The sequence below is a fragment of the Ranitomeya variabilis genome, chromosome 6 (genome assembly GCF_051348905.1).
Source record: "Ranitomeya variabilis isolate aRanVar5 chromosome 6, aRanVar5.hap1, whole genome shotgun sequence".
Taxonomy (NCBI): domain Eukaryota; kingdom Metazoa; phylum Chordata; class Amphibia; order Anura; family Dendrobatidae; genus Ranitomeya; species Ranitomeya variabilis.
The window spans coordinates 3,132,342-3,147,256 of NC_135237.1; the positions used below are offsets into that span (position 1 = coordinate 3,132,342).

At 44.5% G+C, this 14,915-nt stretch overlaps 1 protein-coding gene across 4 annotated transcripts in view; it reads right to left on the minus strand.

Annotated features, from left to right (window-relative positions):
- Positions 1-14,915, minus strand: part of AGAP3 (ArfGAP with GTPase domain, ankyrin repeat and PH domain 3) — a 498,289-nt gene that overhangs the window by 409,945 nt on the left and 73,429 nt on the right. For all 4 annotated transcript variants that reach the window (XM_077267735.1, XM_077267734.1, XM_077267731.1 and 1 more), the window contains exon 3: positions 14,288-14,375. In XM_077267735.1, coding sequence (XP_077123850.1) covers positions 14,288-14,375 — 88 coding nt within the window. The remainder of the gene's footprint in view (positions 1-14,287; positions 14,376-14,915) is intronic.

Sequence of the window (14,915 nt, forward strand, 5' to 3'; positions counted from 1 at the left end):
TATCCACAGCTCCTCTCTGTAGTCACACGCTCTGTATATACTATATATCCACAGCTCCTCTCTGTAGTCACACTGTCTGTATATACTATATATCCACAGCTCCTCTCTGTAGTCACAGGCTCTGTATATACTATATATCCACAGCTCCTCTCTGTAGTCACACGCTCTGTATATACTATATATCCACAGCTCCTCTCTGTAGTCACACTGTCTGTATATACTATATATCCGCAGCTCCTCTGTGTAGTCACACGCTCTGTATATACTATATATCCACAGCTCCCCTCTGTAGTCACACTCTGTATATACTATATATCCACAGCTCCTCTGTGTAGTCACACGCTCTATATATACTATATATCCTCAGCTCCTCTGTAGTCACACGCTCTGTATATACTATATATCCACAGCTCCTCTCTGTAGTCACACTCTGTATATACTATATATCCACAGCTCCTCCGTAGTCACACGCTCTGTATATACTATATATCCACAGCTCCTCTCTGTAGTCACACGCTCTGTATATACTATATATCCACAGCTCCTCTCTGTAGTCACACGCTCTATATATACTATATATCCACAGCTCCTCTCTGTAGTCACACTGTCTGTATATACTATATATCCACAGCTCCTCTCTGTAGTCACACTCTGTATATACTATATATCCACAGCTCCTCTGTGTAGTCACACGCTCTATATATACTATATATCCTCAGCTCCTCTGTAGTCACACGCTCTGTATATACTATATATCCACAGCTCCTCTCTGTAGTCACTGTCTGTATATACTATATATCCACAGCTCCTCTCTCTAGTCACACTCTGTATATACTATATATCCACAGCTCCTCCGTAGTCACACGCTCTGTATATACTATATATCCACAGCTCCTCTCTGTAGTCACACGCTCTGTATATACTATATATCCACAGCTCCTCTCTGTAGTCACACGCTCTATATATACTATATATCCACAGCTCCTCTCTGTAGTCACACTCTGTATATACTATATATCCACAGCTCCTCTGTATTCACACGCTCTGTATATACTATATATCCACAGCTCCTCTCTGTAGTCACACTCTGTATATACTATATATCCACAGCTCCTCTGTGTAGTCACACGCTCTGTATATACTATATATCCACAGCTCCTCTCTGTAGTCACACGCTCTGTATATACTATATATCCACAGCTCCTCTCTGTAGTCACACGCTCTGTATATACTATATATCCACAGCTCCTCTCTGTAGTCACACGCTCTGTATATACTATATATCCACAGCTCCTCTCTGTAGTCACACTGTCTGTATATACTATATATCCACAGCTCCTCTCTGTAGTCACACGCTCTGTATATACTATATATCCACAGCTCCTCTCTGTAGTCACACGCTCTGTATATACTATATATCCACAGCTCCTCTCTGTAGTCACACGCTCTATATATACTATATATCCACAGCTACTCTCTCTGGAGTCACACGCTCTGTATATACTATATATCCACAGCTCCTCTCTGTAGTCACATGCTGTATATACTGTATATCCACAGCTCCTCTGTGTAGTCACACGCTCTGTATATACTATATATCCACAGCTCCCCTCTGTAGTCACACTCTCTGTATATACTATATATCCACAGCTCCTCTCTGTAGTCACACTCTCTGTATATACTATATATCCACAGCTCCTCTCTGTAGTCACACGCTCTATATATACTATATATCCACAGCTCCTCTCTGTAGTCACACTCTGTATATACTATATATCCACAGCTCCTCTGTGTATTCACACGCTCTATATATACTATATATCCTCAGCTCCTCTGTAGTCACACGCTCTGTATATACTATATATCCACAGCTCCTCTCTGTAGTCACACTGTCTGTATATACTATATATCCACAGCTCCTCTCTGTAGTCACTCTGTATATACTATATATCCACAGCTCCTCCGTAGTCACACGCTCTGTATATACTATATATCCACAGCTCCTCTCTGTAGTCACACGCTCTGTATATACTATATATCCACAGCTCCTCTCTGTAGTCACACGCTCTATATATACTATATATCCACAGCTCCTCTCTGTAGTCACACTGTCTGTATATACTATATATCCACAGCTCCTCTCTGTAGTCACACTCTGTATATACTATATATCCACAGCTCCTCTGTGTAGTCACACGCTCTATATATACTATATATCCTCAGCTCCTCTGTAGTCACACGCTCTGTATATACTATATATCCACAGCTCCTCTCTGTAGTCACACTGTCTGAATATACTATATATCCACAGCTCCTCTCTCTAGTCACACTCTGTATATACTATATATCCACAGCTCCTCTCTGTAGTCACACTTTGTATATACTATATATCCACAGCTCCTCTGTGTAGTCACACGCTCTGTATATACTATATATCCACAGCTCCTCTGTAGTCACACGCTCTGTATATACTATATATCCACAGCTCCTCTCTGTAGTCACACGCTCTGTATATACTATATATCCACAGCTCCTCTCTGTAGTCACACTCTCTGTATATACTATATATCCACAGCTCCTCTCTGTAGTCACACTCTCTGTATATACTATATATCCACAGCTCCTCTCTGTAGTCACACTCTCTGTATATACTATATATCCACAGCTCCTCTCTGTAGTCACACGATCTATATATACTATATATCCACAGCTCCTCTCTGTAGTCACACGCTCTATATGTACTATATATCCACAGCTCCTCTCTATAGTCACACTGTCTGTATATACTATATATCCACAGCTCCTCTCTGTAGTCACACGCTCTGTATATACTACATATCCACAGCTCCTCTCTGTAGTCACACGTTCTGTATATACTATATATCCACAGCTCCCCTCTGTAGTCACACGCTCTGTATATACTATATATCCACAGCTCCCCTCTGTAGTCACACGTTCTGTATATACTATATATCCACAGCTCCCCTCTGTAGTCACACGTTCTGTATATACTATATATCCACAGCTCCTCTCTGTAGTCACAGGCTCTGTATATACTATATATCCACAGCTCCTCTCTGTAGTCACACGTTCTGTATATACTATATATCCACAGCTCCTCTCTGTAGTCACACGTTCTGTATATACTATTTATCCACAGCTCCTCTGTAGTCACACGCTCTGTATATACTATATATCCACAGCTCCTCTCTGTAGTCACACGCTCTGTATATACTATATATCCACAGCTCCTCTCTGTAGCCACACGCTCTGTATATACTATATATCCACAGCTCCTCTCTGTAGTCACACGCTCTGTATATACTATATATCCACAGCTCCCCTCTGTAGTCACACGCTCTGTATATACTGTATATCCACAGCTCTTCTCTGTAGTCCCACGCTCTGTATATACTATATATCCACAGCTCCTCTCTGTAGTCACATGCTGTATATACTATTTATCCACAGCTCCTCTGTAGTCACACGCTCTGTATATACTATATATCCACAGCTCCTCTGTAGTCACACGCTCTGTATATACTATATATCCACAGCTCCTCTCTGTAGTCACACGCTCTGTATATACTATATATCCACGGCTCCTCTCTGTAGTCACACGCTCTGTATATACTATATATCCACAGCTCCTCTGTAGTCACACGCTCTGTATATACTATATATCCACAGCTCCTCTCTGTAGTCACACTCTGTATATACTATATATCCACAGCTCCTCTGTAGTCACACGCTCTGTATATACTATATATCCACAGCTCCTCTCTGTAGTCACATGCTGTATATACTATATATCCACAGCTCCTCTCTGTAGTCACTCTGTATATACTATATATCCACAGCTCCTCTCTGTAGTCACACTCTGTATATACTATATATCCACAGCTCCTCTCTGTAGTCACACTCTGTATATACTATATATCCACAGCTCCTCTGTGTAGTCACACGCTCTGTATATACTATATATCCACAGCTCCTCTCTGTAGTCACACGCTCTGTATATACTATATATCCACAGCTCCTCTGTGTAGTCACACGCTCTATATATACTATATATCCACAGCTCCTCTCTGTAGTCACACGCTCTGTGTATATACTATATATCCACAGCTCCTCTCTGTAGTCACACGCTCTGTATATACTATATATCCACAGCTCCTCTCTGTAGTCACACGCTCTGTATATACTATATATCCACAGCTCCTCTGTGTAGTCACACGCTCTATATATACTATATATCCACAGCTCCTCTGTGTAGTCACACGCTCTGTATATACTATATATCCACAGCTCCTCTCTGTAGTCACACGCTCTGTATATACTATGTATCCACAGCTCCTCTCTGTAGTCACACGCTCTGTATATACTATTTATCCACAGCTCCTCTGTGTAGTCACACGCTCTATATATACTATATATCCACAGCTCCTCTGTGTAGTCACACGCTCTATATATACTATATATCCACAGGTCCCCTGTAGTCACACGCTCTGTATATACTATATATCCACAGCTCCTCTGTGTTGTCACACGCTCTATATATACTATATATCCACAGGTCCCCTGTAGTCACACGCTCTGTATATACTATATATCCACAGCTCCTCTCTGTAGTCACACGCTCTGTATATACCGTACTATATATCCACAGCTTCCCTCTGTAGTCACACGCTCTGTATATACTATATATCCACAGCTCTTCTCTGTAGTCACACGTTCTGTATATACTATATATCCACAGCTCCTCTCTGTAGTCACACACTCTATATATACTATATATCCACAGCTCCTCTCTGTAGTCACACGCTCTGTATATACTATATATCCACAGCTCCTCTGTAGTCACACGCTCTGTATATACTATATATCCACAGCTCCTCTCTGTAGTCACACAGCCTGTATATACTATATATCCACAGCTCCTCTCTGTAATCACAGTCTGTATATACTATATATCCACAGCTCCTCTCTGTAGTCACACGCTCTGTATATACTATATATCCACAGCTCCTCTCTGTAGTCACAGGCTCTGTATATACTATATATCCACAGCTCCTCTCTGTAGTCACAGGCTCTGTATATACTATATATCCACAGCCCCTTTCTGTAGTCATTTGCTATGTATATAATATATATCCACAGCTCCTCTCTGTAGTCACACGCTCTGTATATACTATATATCCACAGCTCCTCTGTGTAGTCACACGCTCTATATATACTATATATCCACAGCTCCTCTCTGTAGTCACATGTTGTATATACTATTTATCCACAGCTCCTCTGTAGTCACACGCTCTATATATACTATATATCCACAACTCCTCTCTGTAGTCACACACTCTGTATATACTATATATCCACAGCTCCTCTGTGTAGTCACACGCTCTGTATATACTATATATCCACAGCTCCCCTCTGTAGTCACACTGTCTGTATATACTATATATCCACAGCTCCCCTCTGTAGTCACACTGTCTGTATATACTATATATCCACAGCTCCCCTCTGTAGTCACACTGTCTGTATATACTATATATCCACAGCTCCTCTCTGTAGTCACACGCTCTATATATACTATATATCCACAGCTCCTCTGTAGTCACACGCTCTGTATATACTATATATCCACAGCTCCTCTCTGTAGTCACACACTCAGTATATACTATATATCCACAGTTCCTCTGTATATATATATATATATATATATATATATATATATATATGTATAATTTCTTTTTTTTGCCTAAATTACAAATGAAGTGTGTCATCTGTATCTTTGGATACGGTATATAGTATATACAGTGCATGTGACTACAGAGAGGAGCTGTGGATATATAGTATATACAGTGTGTGTGACTACAGAGAGGAGCTGAGGATATATAGTATATACAGAGCGTGTGACTACAGAGAGGAGCTGTGGATATATAGTATATACAGTGCATGTGACTACAGAGAGGAGCTGTGGATATATAGTATATACAGTGTGTGCGACTACAGAGAGGAGCTGTGGATATATAGTATATACAGAGCGTGTGACTACAGAGAGGAGCTGTGGATATATAGTATATACAGAGTGTGTGACTACAGAGAGGAGCTGTGGATATATAGTATATACAGAGCGTGTGACTAGAGAGGAGCTGTGGATATATAGTATATACAGAGCGTGTGACTACAGAGAGGAGCTGTGGATATATAGTATATACAGACAGTGTGACTACAGAGAGGACCTGTGGATATATAGTATATACAGAGCGTGTGACTACAGAGAGGAGCTGTGGATATATAGTATATACAGAGTGTGACTACAGAGAGGAGCTGTGGATATATAGTATTATACAGAGCGTGTGACTAAAGAGGAACTGTGGATTTATAGTATATACAGAGTGTGTGACTACAGAGAGGAGCTGTGGATATATAGTATATACAGAGCGTGTGACTACAGAGGAGCTGTGGATATATAGTATATACAGAGCGTGTGACTACAGAGAGGAGCTGTGGATATACAGTATATACAGAGCGTGTGACTACAGAGAGGAGCTGTGGATATATAGTATATACAGTGTGTGTGACTACAGAGAGGAGCTGTGGATATATAGTATATACAGTGTGTGACTACAGAGAGGAGCTGTGGATATATAGTATATACAGAGCGTGTGACTACAGAGAGGAGCTGTGGATATATAGTATATACAGTGCATGTGACTACAGAGAGGAGCTGTGGATATATAGTATATACAGAGCGTGTGACTACAGAGAGGAGCTGTGGATATATAGTATATACAGAGTGTGTGACTACAGAGAGGAGCTGTGGATATATAGTATATACAGAGCGTGTGACTACAGAGAGGAGCTGTGGATATATAGTATATATAGAGCGTGTGACTACAGAGAGGAGATGTGGATATACAGTATATACAGAGCGTTTGACTACAGAGGAGCTGTGGATATATAGTATATACAGAGTGTGACTACAGAGAGGAGCTGTGGATATATAGTATATACAGAGCGTGTGACTACAGAGGAGCTGTGGATATATAGTATATACAGAGTGTGACTACAGAGAGGAGCTGTGGATATATAGTATATACAGAGCGTGTGACTACAGAGGAGCTGTGGATATATAGTATATACAGAGCGTGTGACTACAGAGAGGAGCTGTGGATATATAGTATATACAGAGCGTGTGACTACAGAGAGGAGCTGTGGATATATAGTATATACAGAGCGTGTGACTACAGAGAGGAGCTGTGGATATATAGTATATACAGAGCGTGTGACTACAGAGAGGAGCTGTGGATATATAGTATATACAGAGCGTGTGACTACAGAGGAGCTGTGGATATATAGTATATATAGAGCGTGTGACTACAGAGAGGAGCTGTGGATATACAGTATATACAGAGCGTGTGACTACAGAGGAGCTGTGGATATACAGTATATACAGAGTGTGACTACAGAGGAGCTGTGGATATACAGTATATACAGCATGTGACTACAGAGAGGAGCTGTGGATATACAGTATATACAGAGCGTGTGACTACAGAGGAGCTGTGGATATATAGTATATACAGAGTGTGACTACAGAGAGGAGCTGTGGATATATAGTATATACAGAGCGTGTGACTACAGAGGAGCTGTGGATATATAGTATATACAGCATGTGACTACAGAGAGGAGCTGTGGATATATAGTATATACAGAGTGTGTGACTACAGAGGAGCTGTGGATATATAGTATATACAGAGCGTGTGACTACAGAGAGGAGCTGTGGATATATAGTATATACAGAGTGTGTGACTACAGAGAGGAGCTGTGGATATATAGTATATACAGAGCGTGTGACTACAGAGAGGAGCTGTGGATATATAGTATATATAGAGCGTGTGACTACAGAGAGGAGATGTGGATATACAGTATATACAGAGCGTTTGACTACAGAGGAGCTGTGGATATATAGTATATACAGAGTGTGACTACAGAGAGGAGCTGTGGATATATAGTATATACAGAGCGTGTGACTACAGAGGAGCTGTGGATATATAGTATATACAGAGTGTGACTACAGAGAGGAGCTGTGGATATATAGTATATACAGAGCGTGTGACTACAGAGGAGCTGTGGATATATAGTATATACAGAGCGTGTGACTACAGAGAGGAGCTGTGGATATATAGTATATACAGAGCGTGTGACTACAGAGAGGAGCTGTGGATATATAGTATATACAGAGCGTGTGACTACAGAGAGGAGCTGTGGATATATAGTATATACAGAGCGTGTGACTACAGAGAGGAGCTGTGGATATATAGTATATACAGAGCGTGTGACTACAGAGGAGCTGTGGATATATAGTATATATAGAGCGTGTGACTACAGAGAGGAGCTGTGGATATACAGTATATACAGAGCGTGTGACTACAGAGGAGCTGTGGATATACAGTATATACAGAGTGTGACTACAGAGGAGCTGTGGATATACAGTATATACAGCATGTGACTACAGAGAGGAGCTGTGGATATACAGTATATACAGAGCGTGTGACTACAGAGGAGCTGTGGATATATAGTATATACAGAGTGTGACTACAGAGAGGAGCTGTGGATATATAGTATATACAGAGCGTGTGACTACAGAGGAGCTGTGGATATATAGTATATACAGCATGTGACTACAGAGAGGAGCTGTGGATATACAGTATATACAGAGCGTGTGACTACAGAGGAGCTGTGGATATACAGTATATACAGAGCGTGTGACTACAGAGGAGCTGTGGATATATAGTATATACAGAGTGTGACTACAGAGAGGAGCTGTGGATATACAGTATATACAGCATGTGACTACAGAGAGGAGCTGTGGATATACAGTATATACAGAGCGTGTGACTACAGAGTAGCTGTGGATATATAGTATATACAGAATGTGACTACAGAGAGGAGGTGTGGATATATAGTATATACAGAGCGTGTGACTACAGAGGAGCTGTGGATATATAGTATATACAGAGTGTGACTACAGAGAGGAGCTGTGGATATATAGTATATACAGAGCGTGTGACTACACAGAGGAGCTGTGGATATATAGTGTATACAGAACGTGTGACTACAGAGAGGAGCTGTGGATATATAGTATATACAGGCTGTGTGACTACAGAGAGGAGCTGTGGATATATAGTATATACAGACAATGTGACTACAGAGAGGAGCTGTGGATATATAGTATATTCAGAGCGTGTGACTACAGAGAGGAGCTGTGGATATATAGTATATACAGGCTGTGTGACTACAGAGAGGAGCTGTGGATATATAGTATATACAGACAGTGTGACTACAGAGAGGAGCTGTGGATATATAGTATATACAGAGCGTGTGACTACAGAGAGGAGCTGTGGATATATAGTGTATACAGAACGTGTGACTACAGAGGAGCTGTGGATATACAGTATATACAGAGCGTGTGACTACAGAGGAGCTGTGGATATATAGTATATACAGAATGTGACTACAGAGGAGCTGTGGATATATAGTATATACAGAGTGTGACTACAGAGGAGCTGTGGATATACAGTATATACAGCATGTGACTACAGAGAGGAGCTGTGGATATACAGTATATACAGAGCGTGTGACTACAGAGGAGCTGTGGATATATAGTATATACAGAGTGTGACTACAGAGAGGAGCTGTGGATATATAGTATATACAGAGCGTGTGACTACACAGAGGAGCTGTGGATATACAGTATATACAGCATGTGACTACAGAGAGGAGCTGTGGATATACAGTATATACAGAGCGTGTGACTACAGAGGAGCTGTGGATATATAGTATATACAGAGTGTGACTACAGAGAGGAGCTGTGGATATATAGTATATACAGAGCGTGTGACTACAGAGAGGAGCTGTGGATATACAGTATATACAGAGCGTGTGACTACAGTGAGGAGCTGTGGATATATAGTATATACAGAGTGTGACTACACAGAGGAGCTGTGGATATATAGTATATACAGAGCGTGTGACTACACAGAGGAGCTGTGGATATACAGTATATACAGCATGTGACTACAGAGAGGAGCTGTGGATATATAGTATATACAGAGTGTGTGACTACAGAGGAGCTGTGGATATATAGTATATACAGAATGTGACTACAGAGAGGAGCTGTGGATATATAGTATATACAGAGCGTGTGACTACAGAGGAGCTGTGGATATACAGTATATACAGCATGTGACTACAGAGAGGAGCTGTGGATATACAGTATATACAGAGCGTGTGACTACAGAGAGGAGCTGTGGATATATAGTATATACAGAGTGTGACTACAGAGAGGAGCTGTGGATATATAGTATATACAGAGCGTGTGACTACACAGAGGAGCTGTGGATATACAGTATATACAGCATGTGACTACAGAGAGGAGCTGTGGATATACAGAGCGTGTGACTACAGAGGAGCTGTGGATAAATAGTATATACAGAATGTGACTACAGAGAGGAGCTGTGGATAAATAGTATATACAGAGTGTGACTACAGAGAGGAGCTGTGGATATACAGTATATTCAGAGCGTGTGACTACAGAGGAGCTGTGGATATATAGTATATACAGAATGTGACTACAGAGAGGAGCTGTGGATATATAGTATATACAGAGCGTGTGACTACAGAGGAGCTGTGGATATACAGTATATACAGCATGTGACTACAGAGAGGAGCTGTGGATATATAGTATATACAGAGTGTGTGACTACAGAGAGGAGCTGTGGATATACAGTATATACAGAGCGTGTGACTACAGAGGAGCTGTGGATATATAGTATATACAGAGTGTGACTACAGAGAGGAGCTGTGGATATATAGTATATACAGAGCGTGTGACTACAGAGGAGCTGTGGATATACAGTATATACAGCATGTGACTACAGAGAGGAGCTGTGGATATATAGTATATACAGAGCGTGTGACTACAGAGAGGAGCTGTGGATATATAGTATATACAGAGTGTGTGACTACAGAGAGGAGCTGTGGATATATAGTATATACAGAGCGTGTGACTACAGAGGAGCTGTGGATATACAGTATATACAGAGCGTGTGACTACAGAGAGGAGCTGTGGATATATAGTATATACAGAGCGTGTGACTACAGAGAGGAGCTGTGGATATACAGTATATACAGAGCGTGTGACTACAGAGGAGCTGTGGATATATAGTATATACAGAGTGTGACTACAGAGAGGAGCTGTGGATATATAGTATATACAGAGCGTGTGACTACACAGAGGAGCTGTGGATATACAGTATATACAGAGCGTGTGACTACAGAGGAGCTGTGGATATACAGTATATACAGCATGTGACTACAGAGAGGAGCTGTGGATATACAGAGCGTGTGACTACAGAGGAGCTGTGGATAAATAGTATATACAGAGCGTGCAACTACAGACTATATATAGTAATTTTTTTTTTCACTTTACAATTTACAAAAAGCTAAATGAGCTGATGCACAAGTTTGTGCACCCTGCATGGTTAGTACCTAGCAGCGACCCCTTTTGCAAATATCACATCTTGTAATAGCTTTTTGTAGCCAGACAAGAGTCTCAAATTCTTTTTTGAGGGATTTTCATCCATTCTTACTTGGTGAGAACAGTCATTTTGACCAGGGGCGCACAGACTTTTACATGCCACTGTATTGTATTTGGCGTATCAGACTGTGGAATCATATCTATGTTCAGTGGAACATTCTTCCAGTCACTATAAGGGCTTGTTCACACCATCCTTTTTTTGCTGCGGATTTTTCAGGTCCCGATTTGGAAATCCCGCAGTGCAAAACCGCGGTGGATTTCCCTGCGGTTTTTTGTGCGGTTTCTCCTGCGGATTCCACTGCGGTTTTCCAACTGCACTTTCCTATTGGTGCAGGTGGAAAACAGTTGCGGAATCCGCAGAAAGAAGTGACATGCTACTTCTTTTTTTCCGCAGAAAATCAGCGCGGATTTTCCAGCGGAAAAAAGCAAAGTGGGAACAGCGGATTTGGTTTTCCATAGGGTAACATTGTACTGTACCCTACATGGAAAACGTCTGCGGATCCGCAGCGGATTTGCAGCAAAAACCGCAGCGTGTGAACATAGCCTAAAGGTTTTTCTTGAATTCTTCATTGGTCTTCTGTCCCTACGTACTCTGTCCCACACCCCATCACACCGTACTTCACCGGTCTGCTGTCCCTGTCTGCTGTCACACTCCCTGCCACATTGTACATCACTGGTCTGCTGTCCCTGCCAGATGTCACACACCCTGTTACACCGTACATCACAGGCCTGCTGTCCCACACTCCGCCACACTGTACATCACCCGGTCAGCTGTCCCAGCATGCTCTGTCACTCATCCCGCCACACTGTACATCACCGGTCTCCTGTCCCAGTCTGCTCCGTCACACGCCCTGTCACACCGGTGATGCTCGGTCTGCTGTCTCACACCCTATCAAACCGTACATCACCCGTCTGCTGTCCCTGCCTGCCCTGCCAAAAGGCCACTCACAGTGCATCACCGGTCTGCTGTCCCTGCCTGCCCTGCCAAAGGCCACTTACCGTACATCACCGGTCTGCTGACCCTGCCTGCTCTGCCAAAGGCCACTCACCATACATCACCGGTCTGCTGACCCTGCCTGCTCTGCCAAAGGCCACTCACCGTACATCACCGGTCTGCTGACCCTGCCTGCTCTGCCAAAGGCCACTCACCATACATCACCGGTCTGCTGACCCTGCCTGCTCTGCCAAAGGCCACTCACCGTACATCACCGGTCTGCTGACCCTGCCTGCTCTGCCAAAGGCCACTCACCGTACATCACCGGTCTGCTGACCCTGCCTGCTCTGCCAAAGGCCACTCACCGTACATCACCGGTCTGCTGACACTGCCTGCTCTGCCAAAGGCCACTCACCATACATCACCGGTCTGCTGACCCTGCCTGCTCTGCCAAAGGCCACTCACCGTACATCACCGGTCTGCTGACCCTGCCTGCTCTGCCAAAGGCCACTCACCGTACATCACCGGTCTGCTGACCCTGCCTGCTCTGCCAAAGGCCACTCACCGTACATCACCGGTCTGCTGACCCTGCCTGCTCTGCCAAAGGCCACTCACCGTACATCACCGGTCTGCTGACCCTGCCTGCTCTGCCAAAGGCCACTCACCGTACATCACCGGTCTGCTGACCCTGCCTGCTCTGCCAAAGGCCACTCACCATACATCACCGGTCTGCTGACCCTGCCTGCTCTGCCAAAGGCCACTCACCGTACATCACCGGTCTGCTGACCCTGCCTGCTCTGCCAAAGGCCACTCACCGTACATCACCGGTCTGCTGACCCTGCCTGCTCTGCCAAAGGCCACTCACCGTACATCACCGGTCTGCTGACCCTGCCTGCTCTGCCAAAGGCCACTCACCGTACATCACCGGTCTGCTGACCCTGCCTGCTCTGCCAAAGGCCACTCACCGTACATCACCGGTCTGCTGACCCTGCGTGCTCTGCCAAAGGCCACTCACCGTGCATCACCGGTCTGCTGACCCTGCCTGCTCTGCCAAAGGCCACTCACCGTCCATCACCGGTCTGCTGACCCTGCCTGCTCTGCCAAAGACCACTCACAGTACATCACATGTCTGCTGACCCTGCCTGCTCTGCCAAAGGCCACTCACCGTACATCACCGGTCTGCTGACCCTGCCTGCTCTGCCAAAGGCCACTCACCGTATATCACCGGTCTGCTGACCCTGCCTGCTCTGCCAAAGGCCACTCATCGTACATCACCGGTCTGTTGTCCCCATCTGCTCTGTCACATTGTACATCACTGGTCTGCTGTCCCTGACTGCTGTCACTTCCCGTCCCTGTCCTGCACTCCCCCATGATGACAGCACACGGCGCCACAGACGCTCCACACACACGGCGCCACAGGCCCTCCACACGCACGGCGCCACAGACGCTCCACACGGCACCAGACGCTCCACACACACGGCGCCAGACGCTCCACACACACGGCGGCACAGGCCCTCCACACACACGGCGGCACAGGCGCTCCACACACACGGCGGCACAGGCGCTCAACACATGGCGGCACAGGCGCTCCACACACACGGCGGCACAGGCGCTCCACACACACGGCGGCACAGGCGCTCAACACATGGCGGCACAGGCGCTCCACACACACGGCGGCACAGGCGCTCCACACACACGGCGGCACAGGCGCTCCACACACACGGCGGCACGGCTCATGGATCACTCACCTTCTGGAGATTCTTCCTGTACATACGTTCCTGTAAGGTATCGATGGACCAGGGCTGACTTCCCGCTGGAAAGATTACCCACGATGCCCTGTAATACAGACAAAGGGCCGACACCATTTCAAATGAGCCACAGAGGAAAACTTAGGACAGGAGGCGGCATGGGGGGCGACAAGGGGGCAATGAGGCCAAAGCGCTGCCCACCGCAGCTGGTCAGTGGCTGGTAAGATTGTGAAACAGGATAGTGCGGCAAATGGTCATTGCGGCTCACGGGTTTCAGACAATTGTCGTACGGCTTCGTTGACACTTCCGTGGAGTCTGCGTCAGGTTCCATTGTTTTCATATTAAGAAGTCGCATACTGAAAAAGGGTTTTGTTAAAACGATGGACACTATTAGAAACCCTATAGTCAGTGGGTTTATAACACGCGGCACAGCTCTTGTCCATCATGGACACTCCATTACCTGCATGACGTCCATCTTTATTCCCAGGGACCTGAGAAGAGCAGTGAAAGTCACCGAGCCCGATCCGGTCTGCTCACCTGGGCAAGGCGTGGCATGAGAGGCGTTGTCTCCCTACATGGGTCAGTATTAATCACCTGGGGGTGCTCAAGAGATAAAGGTCTACAAGGC